The sequence below is a fragment of the Emiliania huxleyi genome (assembly GCF_000372725.1).
Source record: "Emiliania huxleyi CCMP1516 unplaced genomic scaffold EMIHUscaffold_329, whole genome shotgun sequence".
In the NCBI taxonomy this organism is placed as follows: Eukaryota; Haptophyta; order Isochrysidales; family Noelaerhabdaceae; genus Emiliania; species Emiliania huxleyi.
Window position 1 is genome coordinate 91011 of NW_005199530.1, and position 16293 is coordinate 107303.

The 16293-nt window shown below is 66.0% G+C and overlaps 4 protein-coding genes across 4 annotated transcripts in view; 1 reads left to right on the forward strand and 3 right to left on the reverse strand.

Annotated features, from left to right (window-relative positions):
- Positions 1–410, forward strand: part of EMIHUDRAFT_241328 (hypothetical protein) — a gene marked incomplete at both ends in the record, with an annotated part of 1201 nt that extends 791 nt beyond the window's left edge. The window contains 2 exons of the mRNA XM_005773727.1: positions 217–274; positions 399–410. Of these exons, the coding sequence (XP_005773784.1) occupies positions 217–274; positions 399–410 (70 nt within the window). The remainder of the gene's footprint in view (positions 1–216; positions 275–398) is intronic.
- A 1648-nt stretch (positions 411–2058) lies between these two features.
- EMIHUDRAFT_241329 (hypothetical protein) lies at positions 2059–4015 on the reverse strand (the record flags this gene model as incomplete). Its single annotated transcript, XM_005773728.1, has 4 exons — positions 2059–2292; positions 2525–2747; positions 3183–3328; positions 3425–4015. 4 exons carry the CDS (start codon positions 4013–4015, stop codon positions 2059–2061), a joined length of 1194 nt encoding a protein of 397 aa, XP_005773785.1.
- A 3610-nt stretch (positions 4016–7625) lies between these two features.
- EMIHUDRAFT_117241 (hypothetical protein) lies at positions 7626–8213 on the reverse strand (the record flags this gene model as incomplete). The annotated part of the gene is made up of 1 exon (XM_005773729.1): positions 7626–8213. One exon carries the CDS (start codon positions 8211–8213, stop codon positions 7626–7628), a length of 588 nt encoding a protein of 195 aa, XP_005773786.1.
- Positions 8214–9460: 1247 nt separating this feature from the next.
- On the reverse strand, positions 9461–11798 carry EMIHUDRAFT_368802 (hypothetical protein). Its single transcript, XM_005773730.1, has 2 exons — positions 10711–11798; positions 9461–10634 (listed from the first exon to the last, which is right to left on the reverse strand). Exon 2 carries the CDS (start codon positions 10527–10529, stop codon positions 9684–9686), a length of 846 nt encoding a protein of 281 aa, XP_005773787.1. The 5' UTR covers positions 10530–10634; positions 10711–11798; the 3' UTR covers positions 9461–9683.
- Between the last annotated feature and the right edge of the window lie 4495 nt (positions 11799–16293).

A 16293-nucleotide genomic window follows, 5' to 3' on the forward strand; every position in this document is an offset into this window, starting at 1 on the left:
GTTTCACCCCCCCCCCCCCCAGACCACCTCCAATATTTTTTGCCCGGCGAAGTTTTTGCCTCAACCGACCGACCCGCCCGCGGTGCCGCGCCTCGCCCCTCGAGAGCAATCTCCTTCTCCACGTCCGCCCCCGGGGCGACGGCGCACCTCTTCCCTGCACCTCTTCCCCGCCGGTACGAGGTTCAAGAGAATAGAAGGGAATGCGCGGCTCCGCAGGTACGAGGTTCGTGCCGTCGGTCCGGGGGCGGACGTGGAGAAGGAGATTGCTCTCGAGGTGCGAGGCGCTGCACCGCGGGCGGTACGCCCGTACGAGCCACACACTCGCCCGCCACACACCCTCGCAGGTGCCCCGCTGGTGCGCGGACGAAACGACGAGTAGCGACGCCATGGGCAGACAGGCCGCGGCGTGACAGCGGTACTAGATGGAGGGGGAGAAGGGAGAAGCCGGGACGCGGTGGCCATGACACACTGGCCGGGCGCGACAAAGGTCAGCTAAACGAGCGGCACGCACGCCGCCGCGCGCCGCCACTCCACACACGTGTGTGCGCGCGGGTCGTCACGGTCCTCGGTCGCGCGCGTCGAGCGGGGACAGCGGACACCCCCGGCTCGTCCCCCCCTGATAACTGTGTCGTGCAGCATAGAGGCAGCATAGGGTGTTGTGTTTGTTGTCGTATGCGACGTACCAACGCACACACGCATTCTCCCGACGCTGCGCGAAGACCGAAGTGGCGTGCGGAGAGAGCCGGCGGAGCGTGGTCTGGAGAGTGTGCACAGTGTCTCTCGACTCTCGTCTCTCGACCCCCACCTGCCACCCTCCGCCGCCACCGAACGCGAAACGGCGTCACACTGAACGGTCTCCAGTGAGAGCACTGAGTGGGTGGTGTACGTCCTCGTACGGCGTGCGCTCGAGCAGCTTCGTCAGCCCCATAGCCGCTTCTGCCCGTGCCGCTGGCCCGGGAGTGGCTGCACAAGCGGGTGGCCTGGCGAGTCGCCTACTCTCACCCCAAACCTCACTCAACGGCCCTAAAGTGGTCAAGGAGAGAGCGGCGAGCGGCGCGCCAGTCTGCCCAAGGCGCATGCCCGAGCACATCGGCTGCTGGACCGCCACGGCCTCCTTGTGCTTCCGGAGCTGCTGCTGCTGCTGCTGCTGCTGCTGCTGCTGCTGCTGCTGCTGCTGCTGCTGCTGCTGCTGCTGCTGCTGCTGCTGGCGGTGCCGCTCGTCCAACTGGCGCCCGAGCGGCGGCTGGTGCGCCCCGACCCCGCCTAGCTCGTGGCCTCCTGCAGACAAGAGGCGCGCCGTTAGGACACTGCCCGAGAGGCTGCCGGCCTGCGCCGCTGCTCGCGCCGTGCTGCGCCACCAGCGGGGGAAGGCCAAACCCAGACGAGCCGAAAGCGTCGCCAGTCTCGATCGAGGGCGAGGCCATCCCGCTGCAGCTGTAGCCGCCGACTGCTCCGCCGCAGCCCATCCCGCTCGCACCCATCCCTCCGCCGCACCCGCCCACTCCCCCTCCGCCGCACCCGCCGCCGCCGCCGCACCCGCCGCCGCCGCACCCACCGCCGCCTCCGCCTCCGCCTCCGCCTCCGCCTCCGCCTCCGCCGCCGCCGCCGCGCGCGGCTTTCGGGCCGGCGCGGCCGTTGACGCTGCGAGCGGCAGTGGCGGTGGCGTACGGCGCCGAGCTCGAGTTTTGCCGCTTCCCGAGGCTGGGCGCGCGGACGGGGGGCGGCGTGATCGCGACCGAGCCCGAGGCGTCCTTTCGCTTCATCGCCTCCCACTCTCGGTAAAACACGCTCGCGTCGGCGAAGCCTCGCAGGAAGAGATGTGCCTAGAGCGGGTGGGCGGTGCGGGATGACGAGGCGCCGCCCACCGCCGAAACCCACCGCCGCGCAGAGAGGGGGGGGGGGGGGGGGGCGCCGCGCGGGTGACTGCTCCGCCACGATCCGTCACCGTCACCTCCGCCTCGAACCTGTTTTGGGGGGAAAGGGGGGGGGGGGGGGGAAAGGGGGGGCCGGGCTTTTTTAAAAGGGGAAAAAAGGGGGGCCCGGGGGTTTTTCCCCCCTTTAAGAAAAAAGGAAGGATTTCCCCATTATCCGGGCGCCCCTCTGTTTTGGGCCCTCGGTGCAGCGGACGGCGAGCTCCTCCGTGTAGCTGAGCGGCTCCTCCTTGGCCTTGCCGCTCCGCTGCCGCTTGATCGCCGGCGGCGCCGCCTGCATCACTTGCGAGGCGGAGAGGGGCGTCGCCGCCTCCGCCGCACGCCTCCTCGCCTGGTCTGCTGCCGTCTTGACGAAGAGCGCCTGCGTGGCGCCAGGGGTGGGCGTGTGGTGGGCGTGTGGTGGACTTGCCTCCGTCTCGAGAATGGAGCGCCTCCGGCCGCAGCGGTCCCCCCGCCATCTGCGGCGAGGAGGAGGAGGAGTGAGAAAAGAGGGAGGAGGGGGGGGGAGAGGGAAGGGGGCAGGGGATGGTTGGAGGCGTGGGCCGGGGCCGACGGCGCGTGCGTGTGCGCTCCGTTTCGACTTTGCGCGCGACGTGGTTGAGCGTCTGCGCGCGCTTGGAGTGCTCGCTCCTTCTCTCCAGGATGAGCCGGTTGAGCGTCTCGGTCGCCTGCGGCAGACTCTCGGCGACGCGGTGGTTCTGCTGCGCCTGGATGGCGCTCAGGCGAGAGAGGAGGGGGAAGCAGACGTTCGCGTTCATCCGCGAGCTCGCGCCGCCGCGGTCCTCCTCCGCTGTCGGCGAGGGTGACCCCGCCTGCCTCGGCCCAGGCGCACCTGAGGCAGGCGCACCTCTCCCGCCGCCGGTCGGACCGCTCGGCGTGGGCGACGGGGCAGAGGACTTGATGGGCCCGGTCGGAGCGATCGGCCCGAGGTCCCACCTCTCGTCGGCGAGTTTGATGCCCGGGGTGAGCCCCGGAACCGTCCCCCCCGGCGTCGCGGGCGAAGGCGCGCGGCCCGGAGGCTCCAGCTTCGGAGGCCGCTTCGGCGGCTTTGGCGTGCGGGGCTGTTGGGCGGGCGGGCGGTACGAGGCGGGGCCGAAGCGCGCGGCCGCGAGGCGCAGCGGCGCAAAGGAGCCGCCGCCGCTCTCCGCCGCCGCGTCTGCTGCCGGCGGCGCGGCCGCACCCGGCGATGGCGGCGCGGCGGAAGGGCCCGCGCGAGCTCGAGGCGCCGCTGCCGTCGGCGGGAAGCGGCACGGGTAGGCGTGCAGCTTGAGGCGGTCGAACTGGAGCGCGTTGGCGAGCCGGCCGATGACGCCGAGGGGCGCCGCGGCTGCGGGCCCCGCCTCGGCAGCACGCAGACACGGAGGCGGCGCCGTCGCGAGCAGCAGCGCCGCCTCGGTCTCGAGCAGCAGCTCGTCTGACCACGGCGCGCCCGCCGCCGCCGCGGATTCCGAGCGGAGCGCGAGCTCCTGGAGGAGGGTCTCGCGATCCGGCACGAGGCACGCCAGCGTCGTGCCGCTCTCCCCTCCCCCGGTGGCGCGTCTCGCCGCAGCCTCCGCCTCTGCCTCTGGCGACCGCCGGTCCGAAACTTCGACCGGCAGGCAGCCCTCGATGAAGCGCTTCTCGCAGAGAGCCCAGAGGGCGGGGTTCGAGCGCAGCTGCAGCAGCGGCAGTCGACCGGCCTCGACGCAGCGCAGGAAGCGGTTCGTCTCCGCGGAGTACGGCAGCGCGAGGTCGACATCCTCGATGAGCAGATGCGTCGGCAGCAGCGTCAGCCGCAGGCACTCTCCGCGGCGCGGCGCAGCGGCTGCGAGACGCCCATTAGTGCCGCCGCCGTTGGAGGGCGAGGCGAGCTTGCTCGTGGACGAGCTGGATTCGCGCAGCCGCGCTTCCAACCTCTGAAGCATTGCGCGCGCGGCTGCCTCCTCGCGGTCGGGTGTCTCATCGTCCTCCCAAGAATGCGACAGCGCGCCGTTCGCCGTGGCGATCGACGGCTGGCGCGGGCGGACGGCGTCTCGCTGTCGCTGGGCGAGCGTGCGCAGCTGGCGTCGCTTGAGGCCAAAGCGCAAAGGCTTCTGGTCCGACATGGGGCCAGGCAGGCTGGGAGAAGAATTCGCGCGTCGCGCGTTTACTCGAGTACTTGAGCACTTGAGCACTTGAAAGGGCCGATTCGTTTACTTGGTAAAGGCATTGGGGTCTAGATTCGGAGCGCTCGCCGAAAAGAGGAGTACGACAAAATAGCGCCCGTGATTGCCTGCACGCTGCCAGCACTGACGGACTCCATACCCGAAAGAAAGAGAGGGGAGCTTGCAGGAGAGGTGACGAGTGAACTACAGGTAGTGGGGAAGGCAGCCTCGATCGCCATACAGACATGGGTGCGAAACAACGACAAGACCAAGGCACGGGCAGAGGAGAGAGACGAATTTTACCCGTGGTGCACCTGTGTTAGTGCCAGTGCGCGCCAGTCCCGAGAGAGTGGCGAGCTCCCTCCAACCCACCCGCGCTAGGTCTCGGGTTTGACGCATGGGGTCACTCCCGCGAAACTCGGGAACTAGCCGGGGCAGTCGGAGAAGGGGCAACTCCGTGCACTGACGGTCGGCCGCCAGAAAACACGCCTGCGTGGATCGCGTCACACCAATCCTCGCTACCCAACGCGGCCAAAGGATATCCACCTCGAGAACCTCGAGAGAGAGAGTGTTACAGTTGTTGTCCCAGTCCCGTGCCCAGACCCAGTGTCGTGCGAGAGAAGAACATAGGATGGATAGGGCGCCTGTTCACGGCATGGAGGGTGAGCCACGATGAACGTTAATGAACGTAGAGCCGAACGAGAGGAAGCCGGGGAAGACGACTCCGAGGAGGACGAAACACCAGTGGTAATCCCGTCGTCAGCTGTCACGATGCACCCGAAGGGGACCCCAGCGCCGACACGCATCCGTGAAGGCACAAGTGTTCGAAGAGAGAGTGGACCTGAGCAACGACATGACTTGGAGGCAAATGATCGGAGTGGGAGTCAGAAATGTGGTCCTTGCGCGAGGGGAGCTCGATAAACTCCAGGGGCCAAATTATGCCGCGAGGAGGGCGGAGTTACGCAGAGAGGCGAGAGAAGCAGCGAGAGCAAGGCAGACGGCAGCGGCGTCTCAGAATGAGGCCGAGGAGAGCGATGAGTCAGAGGGTGAAACAGCAGGAGTACGAGAGAGAACGAGGACGAGAGTGGGAAGAACGAGAGGTGGCATGAAGGTCGCTGGACGCTGCGTTATCCATCGCGTCCGAGTTCTCCAGCTGATCGTTGGTTGTATTTGTTGATTGGTCCTTTAAATCTCCTGGGTTGGCGTGCCCCGAGAGCTGCGTCTGGAGCTCCCGAGGCACATCGCCACACGACCCCGGCGTCGGCGCTCAAACAGGCCCGAGGACAGGACACTCCCTGTCCACACATACAATCAGAGAACACTCGCGTGCAAGGGAAGAGGAGGGTGGGTCACGCGAGATTGCGCACGACTCGGACGATGGGGTTGAGCAAGCAGCCCGAGAAGCTGCGAGCCGACGGCGACGCGCTTTCGGCGTTTACGTGATATGCTTGCTGTTCCCCTCTCCTCACGTTGTTGGATAACCTACATAGCCGCTGCGCGGCTATCTCCGATTATCCATCGCGTCCGAGTTCTCCAGCTGATCGTTGGTTGTATTTGTTGATTGGTCCTTTAAATCTCCTGGGTTGGCGTGCCCCGAGAGCTGCGTCTGGAGCTCCCGAGGCACATCGCCACACGACCCCGGCGTCGGCGCTCAAACAGGCCCATCGCGCCGGCTGCCGGAGTGGAGTCCCAGGTTGTCTCATAAAGGCCCATCGACAAATTGGGGTCGCCGCCCGGTAGGAGGTGGCGGCCGTAGCTGCCCCGGGCGTGTAGTTGCTGCTCCAATCGCACATCGATCCCATCGCATGTGGCCCGAATGCTCAAATTGAACGTCTCGCAAGCTGTGGCAGGGCGATCCTCCCTTCGGTGGAAGGGAGATCTCTAGCCTCCTGACGAGGTTGCCCTCCGCCTGGCTGTTTGGCGACAGCGATTAACACCTCCGCAGTTGCGTCGGTCCGCGCCACAGGTAGAGACGTTGAGCTCGACAAATGTCGGAGCAGCAGGGGATGCGGTGCACCTTGGTACCCATGTCTGGTGTGGGGAGCCCGGTCGACCCTGCCCCCACCCCAAAACATGTTGCCTTCGCCTCGCGGCTCAGCGGTAACTGGGTGCACCTTGTTAGGTTCACGCCGGCCCAGCTCAGGTATGTCACGTTCACGCCGCCCCAGCTCTCGTCCAGTGCCAATTCCTGCAAGGGAACAGCCAGGACGGGCCCGCCACCGGCGGGCGGGCGGGGGGGGCGGGGCGAGGGCAGGGCGGGCTGACAGGGCGGGCGCCTGTACAGGCTCTGCTGCTCAGCTCCGCCACGCTTGTCATCTCGAGCTCTGTGATGCGTCAGAGGTCCATTACCTCCTCGCGCCCACCGCCCATGTAGGCTCGCTCGAGATGGCTCACAAGCCTCACAGGTGGCCACAAGGCCTCGATGGTGGCTGTCAAGCCTCGGCTTACCCAGACACGCCTCTAGCACCCTTTGGCGTACCGCTGGTCGCCACAGCGGTCGCCTCTTTGTGTTCGCCACGATGGGGTCGTCACACATTGTGGACGTCCGACTGTGTGGACGCCATGGCGCGGCCTTGGCCTCACGCCATGGACGCCACTGTGGGGCTCGCCTGGCGTTCTCGCCCGGTCGGCACCCTTGTGTCGGGACGCCACGTCGTGATCTCGCCCCTTGTGGTCGACACTGAGGTCGCCAACTGTGGACGCCAGCAGCTTACCTTTGGCTTGCTATTGGCATGCCTCTGGCTTGCCTCTGGAGGACTCGGTCATCCGTCCTCGGACAGCTCCAGCTGAGGCCCAATGCCTTGGCGGCGGCGGGTTGGGGAGCTGTCTCTCTGGGCGTCACGTTGCATACTGTCTTGCACGTGGCCCCAGTGGAGGTCTGCCCATGTGGGCCGGCCTCTTCCATGCCGCACCAGCACGGTTCCTGCGCTGCCTGCATTGCAATCGACATTGCGGCGGCATGCGGCGGCATTGTGACGGAACGTCTGGGTGCGGCGGAACGTCGGCTCGAAAGGCCCATCGCCGACGATATGATGCGCCTGCCCCACTGGCGTGGGATCAGGGCGAGATGTCATCACGCGAGATTGCGCACGACTCGGACGATGGGGTTGAGCAAGCAGCCCGAGAAGCTGCGAGCCGACGGCGACGCGCTTTCGGCGTTTACGTGATATGCTTGCTGTTCCCCTCTCCTCACGTTGTTGGATAACCTACATAGCCGCTGCGCGGCTATCTCCGAAGAATTGGTTGAGAAACTGCGAAGAGAGATAGGAAGTGGTAGACGCCCGAGGGTGGGCGCGACGGCTAGCACCACACTCCTCTCCTTAAAATCCCTGTGTGGTGGCGGCGTGCCGTCCTCCCATCCCTCCCTTGGGTATGAGTTTTATTTCTTTTGTGTGTGTGTGGCAACGCGCGAGGGACGGAATGGCCACTGGGGCCACTGCTATCCCTCCAAATTTTTATTTCTTTCTTTACGAAATGCAAATGAAAGGTGAGAAGAGCCACATACATGTACTACTGCGAATGAGCGGCGGGCGCGTGGTGGATCATCCCCACTCACCCTTGTGTTTCTGCATCAACTACACTCTACTCGCCACCACCTCGGGTCCAGAGGTCCCAGCGGGAAGCGAGCGAGCCAGTAGTCGCGCCCGTAGTCGACCAGGAGCTCCTCGCCCGGCTTCACCTCGCGGCTGGTGCAGAACATGGTCGCGCCGTGTTCCGGTGAGAGCCCACTGCGCGGAGGCACGTAGAAGGAAGCGGTATTCGCGCGCCTCCAGGAGTGATTGATGTAGCGAAGCCACGAAGAGCGCGATGCGTCCTCGGCGTCTGTAATGTGGCTCTCGCACAGCGCGATGGCGTAGTCGCCGCTCGTGTCGCCCGCCGCTCTGCGCTGCACAAACTCCTCCGTCGGGAGCAGGTCTCCCGTGTACCATCCCACAAGCTCTCCGCGGCGCAGCCGCCGCCGTGCGAAGGCACCGCTGCCACGCCAGGCCCCGACACGCTTGATCTCAACATCTCGCCCTGGCCGGAGCCCGCCAAGGCTAACCAGCGGCGAGTAGTCGAGGGCGGTCAGGCGCCGCACAGCGAAAACCGAGCGATCGAGGAGGCCATGCGCCACGAGGCTTCCAGAGCTCGTCATGCCGGCGAGCACGAGGGCGGCCATGGCCGACCTCTCTCGACGAGCTGCGGCGGAGGTGGTGTGCGTCCTCTGGGCCGGCCTGTCACCACACACCCAAATCGCAGCGTGCCGAGGCGAGCGCAAAAAGACCAGCCAGACACAGAGCTACACTGTACAGAGGCGAGAAAGAATTTAAACGAAAGAACTCTCTCTCACAGCACACAGGCTCGACACAGGTGCGAACTGGCGCGTGCTAGTACTATCACCGGCACACCACCGGAGCCGCCTAAGCGACTCCGTTAAGAACGGCAATGCACTTAGCACCGTGCACAATGCCGCTGTCCCCGCACGCTAGCTCGTTCACCGTCTGCCACGCCACGGCGGTGTGGAGGACGACAGACAAGCGCTGCATCTGCAGCCCGTGCCAGTTCTTGGTGGTCCATGTGACCTCATCGAGGTGCTGAGCGTGCGAAAGTTTGTTACTCAGCTGGTCCGCCGCCTGCCGAAGAATTTTGCGGACGCCGTCCCCGAAGCCGCCGAACGTCTCGAAGTCGAGCAAACGCAGGTCGCAATTCTTCTCCCGCGCGAACCGGTAGTCGCCCTTCTCGAGGCGAGAAAGAATCTTACAAGAAAACTCCCTCGCACAACACTGGGCACGAAAGAAGTGGGCGTGCGCTGAGCCAGGACCCAGGACCAACTGCGAGCCTGTCGCTGTCCCTTGTCAGGAGCAGGAGAACTAAGGACACCGCTGGCGCTGCTAAGGACACACTGTCCGCGCGACCCCTACGCGACGTGACTCAGCAGGTGCGAGCACTCGGTCCCCATGGGGACGGGGGGGGGGGGCTCTAGCCTGCACTTGTACTTGTACTTGTGAGATATAGGCGCTGCCACCTCTCCGGCTAGTGACGGTCAAGGAGAACGCGCAGGCCCCACTGAGCGCGAGGCGCGGCGTTGACGCCTCCAACCTACCATACCTCCATCGCAACCCGGCGGTGTGAGCGCTCACGGCAAGTCCGTCTTCGGCTTCGCCCAGCCTGACCCTCGTCTCGCCCACCCCACGGGGACCCCTGCGCTATGAGAGCCGCATATCTGCTCCCACCTTTTCCAGATTCCAGTCAGTCTCCCCTCTATACAGCCTCTCAAAGCTGTACCTCTAGAACCTTCCTGATCCTGTGTTGCTCTAGCTCTACTCTCTAGGAGCCGTATCTCTCTGAGTACTGTGAATCTGACGTAAAGACTCTCCCGCGGGAGCGAGCCGAGGTGCATGTGGTCTCTCTCTCTCAGGTGTGACTGTGTATAATAGACATGCAAACGAAGAAAAGCGGGCACCCTCACGTAGAGCAACTGTGCGCGATAGACAAATAGTGAGCGCCCCCGCGGCCTGAGCCCGGTAAGCGCGATAGCCGATAGACGTAGTCAGGGCGGAGGTCAAACTCTCCAGACTGCATGGGACGATGGGAGATGCTCTGTGCATAGTCACAGTCAGTACGTATGGTATCATCTCAGCTCGTCTCGCTACGCAAGTCCCTTCTCCTTGGACGGCGGCGGCGCCGTCGCCGGTGACTCCGCGAGCGCCTCGCCCGGCGCCGGCAATCGGTGCGGCTGGATGTAAAGGGACTGCTCCCCACCGGACGGCGGTCGGGAGGCCTTGGCGCTGTGCTCCCTCTTGATGCTGCGCTCCTGCCGTCGCTCGAGCGCCAATTCGCGTTCGGTCGAGACGCGGGCCTCGGCCGAGCCGCGGGGCTCGGACGACGTCGACGCGACCGTCGCCCGCGGGACGACCGCCTCGGGGTACCCCTCCTCCCCCCGCCACACCCAGGCGCTGAACGCCGCCTCTGTGGCCTCCATCTGCTCCGTGTAGCCGAGGTCGGCGAGGCCGGGCGGGAGGGGCGCCACGACGACGCGCGCCTCCGTCTCCTCCCGCGGCGCCGACGAGTCCGCCTCCGCCTGCCCGCCGCCGCCGCCTTCGCAGCCCGGCCCGAGCAGCGCTGCGTGCACCGCCTTGGTCGCGTACACCTGCGCGCGCAGCGCGAGGAGCTGCACGGGCTCCTTGAGGCCCATCCCGCCCAGGGAGAACAGCTCCGCGTCGCTCGCCGCTCGCTCGAAGGCGGACGGCTCCCCGACCAGCGTGAGGAGCACCGACCCCCTCCGGATCTCCTTGAGCTCGATCTCTGCGTGCGTCGCGCCGTACCGGCCGCGCAGCTCGTCCGCGAGCGCCTCGCCGTTGGCGCGCGTGATCTCGAAGCCGTCCCGCTCGAAGAGGACGATGCGCCACACCGCCGTCAGCCGGTCGATCTCGAGGTCAGAGTCGCGGAAGGAGGAGAGGCCGCACTTGCGCCGCAGGTAGCCTCGCAGGTGCATCTTTGCGCGCGCGAGGCTGTCGGAGTCCTCGTCGGGCGAGGCGAGGGCGGGGAGCTCGAGGGAGAGGCAGAAGGGGAAGCGGGTGCTGTCGTACAGCTCGGGCACCTATCGCCGCAATCATGACACGCTCAGCTACATCTCGGCTATAGCTCGGCTACAGCACGGCTACAGCTCAGGGCACCCCGGCGGCGACCAGCCGGATCCCACTGCTCACCACTTCGCAACTCTCCCCGCCCTCGGACTCGTCCGGGTCACGCAGCGTGAACTTTTGCGAGCGGGCGGGCCCGCCGTCGCGCGCCACGACCGGCTTGGTGTCGGCCGTCACGGCGAAGCGGCCGGCCTCGAAGGCGTCGCGGTCGGAGCGGCCGAGCAGAAGCGAGAGCCAGACCGCCTCCCCGAATATGCGCGCCGCCTCGTCCTCGACGCGGCTCCGCCAGCAAAAGATGCGCGCGCCGCCGCGCGCGTGCAGCAGCTTTGCGAGCGAGGCGGAGTAGCACGCGTTGAGGACGGCGCGCTCGAGGCAGGCCGGCGCGGCGAGCACGACTGGCTCGAAGGTGACAACCTCGGGCCGCGCGCCGCGCACGAAAGTGGCGCAGCCCTTGCGCATGTGGCTGGCCATGTGCAGGTGCCTCGCGCCGCGCAGGACTGCGGACAGGTCGCCCGCCGCCGGGTTCTCGTGCACTGAGACGGGGCCAGGGAGCAGCTCCTGGAGCGAGTCCACCTCGGCCCTCGCCTCGGGCAGGCTCGCGCCGGCGGTCACCGAGATGATGACCGTCGGCCCAGAGTTTTGGTTTGCGCTCTCTGCAGCAAAGGGGCCCGGAGAGGGGCGCTCGGAAAAGGAGGTGGCGAGGCTGGCGGAGAGGCTCGAGTCAGAGCCGGAGAGGTCGGTCGAGGTGGACGAGTCGCCAGAGGCCTTGCGAGATACGCCCCCCACGGCGGAAGTCTCTGGCAGATCCCTCTCGTGAAGCTGCCGAACAAGTCGCTCGAGGTCGCTGTATGCCGCCCCGCTGATCACCGGGGGCGCATTCCAGTCGGCCGGTTTCTTTTTGATGGCGACGCACGCGCTCCGCTTGGCGCTGCCGCTGGTCGAGCGGCTCGAAACGGTGGCCGAGGCGCTCAACTCTGAGCTGGTCCGGGCCATGCCAGGACGCTCTTCCTTCGCCTTGACCTGCCCAGCCCAGAGCGATGGCATCGAGAGGTTCTTCCAAAGAGGCATGGCAAAAGGCCCGGGCACAGACACAGATTGGGTGTTCCTGACATGCAAGGGCGTGCCTGGTCTGCTCGGATTTGCTGTCTTTTTTTTGTGCAGGCCAAGGCTGTTCTACCAGCCCGATGAAGGACAAACAAGGTGTAACAACCTAGCCGGAGGTGGCGCCATCGCCGGCGCCGCCGCCGGTGTTCAAGACGCTCAGGGAGAAGAAGGCGGCTCAGGCGTCAGCGGAGGGCTGGGCGGCGGAGGTGGCGAGGGCCGAGGAGCTCTACGAGGAGCTGCGCGAGCGCGCGCCCCAGCACTGCCGCCGTGGCGGCAAGTGGGCGCGCGAGAAGTTCGTGATGGCGGTGCAGGGAGAGTTCCCACGCGCGCGAGGGGCAGGCGTTCCCAAGGGGACGATCCTGTGCCTCGGCAGGGTGCTCGACGCGCACGATGAGCAGGATGACGCGGAGGGTGGGCACCGGGACTGGGAGGAGGACCCGCTCGGGTTCGACACCAACCCGATGCTGCTCCGCGCCATGTGCATGGCGTTCGAGTGAACGCCGTGCAGGCAGCCCGTGCCTCTTGGTGTACCCCGTTTGTACCGCGTCCTGTGCCCCCGAGTTCATTTAATATATATGTAACAACCTAGCATCCTTTCAGCTCTCTTTGATCGAAGCAAGAAACATGACCCAAAAAAGAAAACGTGCCAACACCACACATACATGGCTCTCATCATCAGAGCGCTGTCCTTCGCCGCCTGCTGCGTCGCCGTCGCGGGCTTTCGCGTGCCGGCGGCGGTGGCGCCGGCCGCGCCGAGTCGCACCGCCTCGACCCGCGCCGTCGTGCTCAGCGAGGCTGAGTGCGCGATGATAGACCTCTCGACTGATGACCCTGTTCGGGTGGCTCAGATCATCAAGGGTGCACGCTCACACCGCTGCCGCCCACGCCGCTGCCGCCCACTCGCGCCACCATCCTACCCATCCCTCACGCCACCGCCGCCGCGCACCGACCTGCTCACGCCACCGGCGCTGCGCACCACCATCACCACCAGGCGCGTGGATGGAGGGCGGCGTCAAGCGCGGCCTGACGGGGAGCGTGCTGGTCCCCGCCGAGAACACGGTCACGATCGTAGCCAAGGGGCCTCGCAAGCGGCTCGACTCGTTCGCCGACTGGCTCGAGACGACCTCGCAGCTGGTGTCGAAGGTGTCCATCGGCGAGGCGTGCGCTCCGGAGGACGTCGAGCTGACGAGCAAGTTCGAGATCGCGGCGGTCGACCCCGCGCTGAGCACGCCGTGGCGCGAGTATCTCACCCAGGCCCGCCCGCGTCTCTCCACACCCACCCGTGCCGCGGCGGAAAAGATGCGTGGCCGCCACTCTGCTCTCAGGCGACCATCGACGTGAAGAGTGCGGCGGGCAAGACGCACTCGAGCGACGAGGGCCTCGCGTGACGCGTCCTGCGTCGTCCTGCGCCGCGACCTGCGATTTTTGCACACACCATTGACTCATTTGTTTTGCCCTTGCATGCCGGTGAACACATATTCGATATTGATATGCACATGCACAGTGTTTGCGCTGCATCGTGCATGCAGTCTCATGGTGCCCTGCGCCTGCCGTGTGCTCCGCGGCTTTGAATAACGACACAATACATTGCGTGGCGCGGCGTGATGGGGTTGGGGCATCCATGGCGACACTAAAGCACGCTAAACCTAAAGGTCAAAGACTGAGGAGAGACACACACCGCGGCACCATACATGACCGCGACATAAAAAACGGATTCGGCGATTGGGGCCGAGCGTTTTTGATCTCTCGGTCTGTGGGGGGCCGAGCCGCCTCGGGGTGGCGGGCGGGCGGGCGTTTTGAAAAACAGAAAACAGAAAACAAGGGGGGGGCCGGGGCCCCAGGCCCCCCACTGGGACTCTGGGAGTAGAAAAATACGCCCAAGGGGGCCACAAGGAGGCGGCGCGGGGAAGCAGCATCAGGTGAGAGCAGGAAGGATGGCGTTTAGGGTCGGCTTTGAACAAGGGTTTCCAGGTTTTAGATCAGTATTGGTGTCGGCACACATCCCCACATGAGGTCAGCGGCGCGCAGTGCCTCTCTCGCAGCTAGGCTGATTTTGGCTGTTTTCGAGCTTTGTTTTTGTTTTCAGACTAGGGGGCCCGACCCCCTCAGAGGCGGCGGGCGGGCGCCCACAGACCGAGGGATCAAAAACGCTCGGCCCGGTTTACCGTTTCCTACGGAGGGTGTGGTCTCGGGGCTAAGTGCACCGCGGCCGTCCGGCTGTTGGTGTTGCTGCGGGGGCTAAGCGGCCGGGGGCGGCGCGGTGTCTAGGGCCGCATCAGCACGTGAAGTTCAGGGCGGAGGGTTCGAAGCTCGGGGAGATGCCGGCACTCCCGGCGCGCTGGCGCCATTGCGCATTGGCTGCGCGAGTGGCTCGGTGAGGTTCTTGCGGTGCGCACCGACCTGGTGAGTCGGCGGACGCACAGGAGCGGCCCAGCGGTGCGGAGCCGCCCGTACGACGGCTTCGCTCTAGCCGCTGCGGGACACGCCAAGCTCTGTCAGCTCGAGCAGCTGGGAGGTGCCGGGGCGGGGCCCGTCTGGATCAGCGTGCCACGCTGTCTGACGGGTTCACTCCAAGGGCGGCGCGACGGCTCGGTGCTAGCCGACTGCGTCGGCGGTGAGGACGAGATTGAGGGCGGGAGCCGGAGTGAGGAAGACGAGACGGGGCTACCGCATGCCGGGACCGAACTGATAGCTCGCCCCGTTGGGCGGAAGACTAGGTCTAGGCCTCTGGGAGGGAGACCGAGCGAGCACACATGAGGTGTAACCGTGTACGTGTGTGCAGGAGTATGGCGTTGTGTGTCCGTGTTAGCTCCGAGTAGAGGGGGCGTTCTGCAGTTAAGGGGAAACCCGGTACACGGAGCCCTCTCGGAGACCCGTGTTTACTTTGCGGCCCTTTCCCTGCGAACGCGCACCCCCCAGGGCTAGGGCTCTCTTGCCCGCAACCCGATCCCGATCATCTGGCCCGCTGGGTGTGCTTCTAGCCCCCTGGCCCTGGATGTAGGGGCTAATGACTGCACTCCAAGTGCTCTCCAAGGTTTTAGAATCCACAGTACGGTTGGATGCTTTGTGATGTTCTGATGTGTGTGTCAACTCAGTCAGTGGAGTGCTGATGAGGTAGGTGGCGTGTGTCACCGTATGGAGTGTGGTGAGCGTGTGGTTGGTGCGCGTAGCAGAGAAACGCCATAAATAAATATAATAAAACGGTCAAACTCTGCTCTGAGTCTCACGAGATGGGATTTAGGGACATGTGTCCCCGCCCTGCACGATCTTGGTGTGAGGGATCTTCAATCCGTGTCCCCTCACCCCTCGTCACAACCCGACACGAAAGAGCGGCAAGAGTTGGGGCTGCGGCTCTACGGCTGCGGCTACGAGAGGGGCCGCGGGGACCGGGGTCGCGGGAGAGCCGCTGCGCCGCGTGGACGCGCCTACACCGCTCTTGCTCCGCTCGCCACCTATCTCGCAAAGGTCCAAAGCCATATCCACCACCTCTCCTGCACCTCCCCTCCGGCTCGTGTCCTCCGGCAAGTCCTTTCGCCGTATCTCTCGCGCCATCCCCGCCACCGAAGTCCGAAGCACGCGGTGTATTCTTCTTATTTTGGCAGCCACTCCCAGCGCAGCACCCAGGGGCACTCTGGCCCACAGTGACGCAAGGATCCATGTCACGTGGAGGGGCGCAGAATTATTTTATTATCGGAGGAAATCTCGCACGACTTCGAGCACATCGAGATTCGCGAGACGCAGCGGGTCGGCGCTCGCGCCGCTCGCCGCCTCCACGTCGTCGCCTGTAGAGATAGAGGGTCTTCTGGGAGGGTGCGTGGGAGGTCCCTTTCCTCTGTTTCGCGCGCCATCGCGGTCCGAATCGAGTTGCGTGCCGCCAGACTGCAATCGCGTCTGGTCGGAGCTCTCCCGCTCCTCCGCCGCCCCGCTGCTCGAAGGCAAATGGAACGGTGTCTGCTGCTGCGACTCCGCTCGCGCGGGCGGCATGATCGACCCGCTCGCGCCCTGGGAGGCCGCCGCAGCGTCTGGGTGCGACGGGTTCGCTCCCGCGCTGCTTCCAGAGCGGCCGGCAGCCGCGTGCTCGTTCGGCTGCCACTGCGTTACAGCCTCGTCGCCTGCCGCAGGGGAGCCACCGCCCCCAGAATCGTAGCTCTCCTGCCGCGGGCAGGGAGGGGCGGCTCGGGCAGGAGCGGGCGTGTGCGTGTGTGTGGGGGGGGAGGGGGGGTTGGTGAGGGTTTGTGAGGGGGGAAGCCCCCTCCCTTCGCGCTCCTGCGAGGGGTGGCTCCCCTCCCCTGCCATGTGGCTCCCCTCCCCCGCCGCCGCCGAGCCTACAGCGATGCGACTCGGACCCGTCGCTCTGCCGCGAAGCTAGCCCCTCTCCCCCTCCGCCTCCCCTCGCCAAGCCGCGTCTGCGTCCCGAGAGGCGGCTGCGTCTCGCCCCACTGAGAGAAGCCGCCCAGCGTGCCGACGCCCCAAAGCACGGACTGCGAGAACGGCGCCTGCGTCGCCGCGCCG